The sequence below is a fragment of the Xenopus laevis genome, chromosome 6S (assembly GCF_017654675.1).
Source record: "Xenopus laevis strain J_2021 chromosome 6S, Xenopus_laevis_v10.1, whole genome shotgun sequence".
Classification (NCBI taxonomy): Eukaryota; Metazoa; Chordata; class Amphibia; order Anura; family Pipidae; genus Xenopus; species Xenopus laevis.
Genome location: NC_054382.1, coordinates 4098242 through 4104241, shown reverse-complemented (window position 1 = coordinate 4104241; position 6000 = coordinate 4098242). Strand labels below are relative to the sequence as shown.

Below are 6000 nucleotides of genomic sequence, written 5' to 3'. Positions count from 1 at the left end.
CATTTCTCTGAAAAGAGAAGACCGTGAATAACAAATTAGGGGGATCCTTCTGTATATGTGACGACTGGTTTATAATAGGGAATCAGTAATGTACAGCACAGAGAGGAGCAGAGGGAGGGAGGGATCATTATTAATAAACCTTAATGTAGTGCCACGCTCTGGCCATATCTAAGGTGCCACGAGCCGTCTCTCCATGTAAGTGATAATTCAGAACAATGCTTTGCCCACCTGCTCTAAATAGCTGAGCAAATGTTTTGGCCTTTTATAGAAGTCTCTCTATTGTCATGAGGTCCATTACAAGTGGCACGAGGGGAGGGGGGCTGGTTAGGAAGCCTTAAAATGCTCCGCTGATAAGAAGCTCTTGGGCCAGACTGAACTGCGCATCGCTGAACCCAACACTTTCTCATCCAAGCTAGTGTTCATCATGCCACCCAAAAAGCCTGAGCCAAAGAAGGAAGAACCCAAGCCTGTGCCCAAAGCTCCAGAGCCCGAGCCACCCAAGGAGCCTTTATTTGACCCCTCCACTGTCACAGTATGTATTGTACTAGTAGATTCTGGATACTGCATGGGATATCTATCATTTATATGGGGCGGAATGCTGGGCAACTATTCATTAAAAACAATGAGGGCATAGGTTTTGTTCATGATTTTTATTATTATTTATTTCTGTATCTCTTGCTCTGTGTGTGTGAGGATAATTACTGCAGGTATAAAAACACTTTGTGAGCCTTTGAGCCTGAGCCTTTGTGAGGAAAACCCTCATTATCTACATCAGGTGATGAAGCATCAAGGCTCGAAGGCTGTGTAACATAATAGAGGTGATACTTGTAGCTGTAGATTGACTCTATTACTCATCTACTTTGCAATAAGCCCTACGGAACACAGGCTAAATATCACACTAATGCTCACTGTATCACATGAATCATAGTAATAACCTTACAGTTCCAGCAAAATGTGCTCAGTCTGCAACTTTGTGCATCGTATTAACAGAATCATTGTTTACTATGAATGTCCTTATCATTTACAGTAGGGGGTACAACTCCTTTTTAATATGTTCCCTGTATAACTCAAGCCTGCAGCCTTGTGCCTTTATATGGTCACAGAACAACCCCTCAGTGACCTCTAATATCCTTATCATTTACAGTAGGGGGTACATTATCCCTTATAATACATGAGTGATACTCAGAGTTCCCTGTATAACTCAGCCTGCAGCCTTGTGCCTTTATATAGTCACAGAACCCCTCAGTGACTTCTAATATCCTTATCATTTACAGTAGGGGGTACATTATCCCTTATAATACATGAGTGATACTCAGAGTTCCCTGTATAACTCAGCCTGCAGCCTTGTGCCTTTATATGGTCACAGAACAACCCCTCAGTGACTTCTAATATCCTTATCATTTACAGTAGGGGGTACATTGCCCTTATAATAGATGAGTGATACTCATGTATGTTGCAGCTCAAATTGGGTCTTTAAGGCCAAAGTGTAACCACTTGGTTAGTTCTATGTAGGCAGTACCTGAATTAATCATATGATAATTAAGTAAAAGAAGTAGATCCAACCTTCAACCCTCCTGCTTAAATCCTGGCTGGTGGTGACAATAATTATGTGGCAAAGGATGAGTTATTTTTTGGGCTTCTACTCATTATTACTGCTCCCACCTAAATATGTTAATTTTCCAGACCCCTGCAGTTATTTCAGTGCATAAAGCAAGGGGTAACACTTATCACACTTACTGTATTTGAGGTTAAGTAGAAAGAAGAAAGTTGAATAAGCTCCAATAAGTAACGGACAATAGGCAAGGGTTTACTAGATGTGACTTGGCTGCTGGTTATACAGTGACAGCCTAACAAAACACACGGCTACTGTTCAATGCTTCCCCCGGGGGCTGTGTAAATCTGTAATATAAAGAACTGGCGTCTTCCCCTGACTTCATTTATTATCCCTGCGGAACATTGCTGCCCCATAATACAACCAGCAGGAAACATATGAGAGCAGATAAGAGAAAATGTTGAAGACCCAAACACACAGGGCATCTTTATAAAGATATGAAGAGCATTGACATGATTTGTTGCGTGTATCAGTGTGTGGATTGCACCGCATTTGTCTTTTCAACTGACCAGCTAGTGCTTTAAATATATAATACACTGACCAAAAAGTAGACACTAAATCTGTAGTTTTTGAATTCAGCCAAATACAGAATTCTCCAGTTGCGACTGCTGAACCAGAATCCAAGTATTCAATTTCAGAGTCTGTGACCATAACATAGTCTCTTCAGAGCATGACTTCTGCCCAACCAAATATGAACCCAAAGAATTTGGCGCAATCCGAATTAGGGGAAAAAAGTTTTGGGGTTCAAAGTTCAATCTCTAGTTGAATCCTGAATTTGGTACATGCCAACAAAAAAGCCTCCACTTTGATGTATGTCCAAATTTCTTCCTGTATGTGAATGATCGGGTCCTAGAGCTGATACAGAGACGTGGATCCTAAGCTTTAATGTGTGTCCAAAGTTCTTTCCGTATGTGAATGGTTGGGTCCTAGAGGCTGATACAGGGACATGGATCCAAAGCTATGATGTGTTTCCAAAGTTCTTCTTGTATGTGAATGGTTGGGTTCTAGAGGCTGAAACAGGGACATGGATCTGAAGCTTTGATGTGTTTTCAAAGGTTCTTTCAAAAAGCCTCACTTAAAGTCTTCACTTTGATGTGTGTCCAAATTTCTTCCTGTATGTGAATGATTGGGTCCTAGAGGCTGATACAGGAACATGGATCCAAAGCTTTGATGTGTTTTCAAAGTTCTTTACGTATGTGAATAGTTGGGTCCTAAAGACTGAAACAGGGACACGGATCCAAAGCTTTGGTGTGTTTCCAAAGTTCTTTCTGTATGTGAATGGTTGGGTCCTAGAGGTTGAAACTGGGACATGGATCCAAAGTTTTAATGTGTTTTCAAAGTTCTTTCTGTATGTGAATAACTGGCTCATAGAGGCTGATACAATTACATGGATCCAAAGCTTTAATGTGTGTCACAAGATCTTCTTGTATGTGAATGGTTGGGTCCAAGAGGCTGAAACAGGGACATGGATCCAAAGTTTTGATGTGTTTCTAAAGTTCTTTCTGTATGTGAATGGTTGGGTCCTAGAGGCTGATACAGGGACATGGATCCAAAGCTTTGATGTGTTTTCAAAGTTCTTTACGTATGTGAATAGTTGGGTCCTAAAGACTGAAACAGGGACACGGATCCAAAGCTTTGGTGTGTTTCCAAAGTTCTTTCTGTATGTGAATGGTTGGGTCCTAGAGGTTGAAACTGGGACATGGATCCAAAGTTTTAATGTGTTTTCAAAGTTCTTTCTGTATGTGAATAACTGGCTCATAGAGGCTGATACAATTACATGGATCCAAAGCTTTAATGTGTGTCACAAGATCTTCTTGTATGTGAATGGTTGGGTCCAAGAGGCTGAAACAGGGATATGGATCCAAAGTTTTGATGTGTTTCTAAAGTTCTTTCTGTATGTGAATGGTTGGGTCCTAGAGGCTGATACAGGGACATGGATCCAAAGCTATGATGTGTTTCCAAAGTTCTTCTTGTATGTGAATGGTTGGGTTCTAGAGGCTGAAACAGGGACATGGATCCAAAGCTTTGATGTGTTTCCAAAGTTATTTTCGTATGTGAATGATTGGGTCCTAAAGGCTGAAACAGGGACACGGATCCAAAGCTTTGGTGTGTTTCCAAAGTTCTTTCTGTATGCGAATGACTGGGTCATAGAGGCTGATACAGTTACATGGATCCAAAGCTTTAATGTGTGTCATAAGATCTTCTTGTATGTGAATGGTTGGGTCCTAGAGGTTGATACAGAGACGTGGATCCTAAGCGTTGATTTGAGTCCAAAGTTCTTTCTGTATGTGAATAGTTGGGTCCTAGAGGCTGAAACAGGGACATGGATCCAAAGCTTTGATGTGTTTCCAAAGTTCTTCTTGTATGTGAATGGTTGGGCCCTAGAGGCTGAAACAGGGACATGGATCTGAAGCTTTGATGTGTTTTCAAAGGTTCTTTCAAAAAGCCTCACTTAAAGTCTTCACTTTGATGTGTGTCCAAATTTCTTCCTGTATGTGAATGATTGGGTCCTAGAGGCTGATACAGGAACATGGATCCAAAGCTTTGATGTGTTTTCAAAGTTCTTTACGTATGTGAATAGTTGGGTCCTAAAGACTGAAACAGGGACACGGATCCAAAGCTTTGGTGTGTTTCCAAAGTTCTTTCTGTATGTGAATGGTTGGGTCCTAGAGGTTGAAACTGGGACATGGATCCAAAGTTTTAATGTGTTTTCAAAGTTCTTTCTGTATGTGAATAACTGGCTCATAGAGGCTGATACAATTACATGGATCCAAAGCTTTAATGTGTGTCACAAGATCTTGTATGTGAATGGTTGGGTCCAAGAGGCTGAAACAGGGACATGGATCCAAAGTTTTGATGTGTTTCTAAAGTTCTTTCTGTATGTGAATGGTTGGGCCCTAAAGGTTAATACAAGGCAATGGATAAGTGATACAACTATAAGGATAGGAGGTGTACTTAACAACCGAATTGGAGTAAATGATTCTGCGAGGTCTATGGCATTGCTGTTCTAGATATATAGTATTCACAAGTACGTGGTCTCAACCAACAGCCTGGCAACTGTCAGCCAAACTTCCTGTAGAACCTACTGATAGATTTCAGAGGCAGTTTAAAAATAAAACCTGATAAAAGTACCTTATCATTAACCTAAGTGGGCTGTCACCATCATTATAAACAGATCACAGTAATACAGTCATCAACCATTTGCTCCCTGTTGGATCTAAGATTCCACTGACCTTCTCTGCCATTTGGAGGTTATCAGACAAGTCAGTGGATGAAGTGGAATGGCTGCAGGGAGTGGGAAGAAGACACAAAGGGCTTGGAAAACTTTTGTTGAATAGATTATTTTGCATGTGCTTGCCTTAGAAGCAGATTAAAATATAAAATGGTATATATTTCTCATTGCATAGAATGTTGATATTATCCTGGTGGTATCACCAGTTAAAACTTCTATGCACCAACAAATTATAAATACTGAAAGAAATGCATACTATGGTTGACCTCTCATGCTGAGAAGAAAAAAGTCTGAGAGATACACCATGAAGGCAGACTTTCTAGAAACATAAAAATTGTAAAAAAAAAATGTCCCTTTCTATACGGAATAGGAGTCACATCAGAGGTCTTGGACTCAAGTGGGACAGTTAAGCTTTTCCAATATTTAAGCTGGCAGAGCAAGAACCACACAGTTTCTTGGTTCCTTCTAGAGAGACGCCTCATTGCCACCGTAGAACCAGCAATATTGTTTCAGCATTCCGCTTTGTGCACCCCAACTTAAAGGGAGAGAAAAACCTAATTTGTAGAGCTCAAGGGGAAAGGGGGTACAAGTGGGACGCAAAGCAGTAGTGGGGTCCATGTGACGTCCTTGCCAGATCTGGAATAAGTTTTGAATATTTTGAATACAAATTGGTAAAACCAAAAAGCTGTCTAAGGGTATTCAGATCTATATTTTAAAGGAGAACTAAAACCTAACTAAAGAAGTAGGTAGAAATATTGTACATTATGTTTTGTGCATCTGTACCAGCCCAAGGCAACCACAGCCCTTTAGCAGTAAAGATCTGTGTCTCCAAAGATGCCCCAGTAGCTCCCCATCTTCTTTTCTGCTGATTCACTGATTCACATGCTCTGTGCTGCTGTCACTTACTGAGCTTAGGGACCCACTCACAATATACAGTACACATAGAATAGAAATGTCACAATATAAGGCTGATTAGTCATTAATACACATAATTACTACATGGCAGCACAGAAACCAGTGCAATTAGCATCAGAATTGAATAATCAGCAAACCTGTAGCATCAGCTTATATTACAGCCAGGGAAGCTCATTTTCTGCTGGATAATTAGTGACGAGCCCTAAGCTTAGCTTCTCAACAGCCAATCAGAGCCCACTGA

The 6000-nt window shown here is 40.6% G+C and overlaps 1 protein-coding gene across 1 annotated transcript in view; it reads left to right on the top strand.

The window, feature by feature from the left end:
• Positions 1-378: 378 nt before the first annotated feature.
• myl3.S (myosin light chain 3 S homeolog) overlaps positions 379-6000 on the top strand; it is a gene marked incomplete in the record, with an annotated part of 28845 nt that continues 23223 nt past the window's right edge. The window contains 1 exon segment of the mRNA NM_001089150.1: positions 379-532. Within this exon segment, the coding sequence (NP_001082619.1) occupies positions 427-532 (106 nt within the window).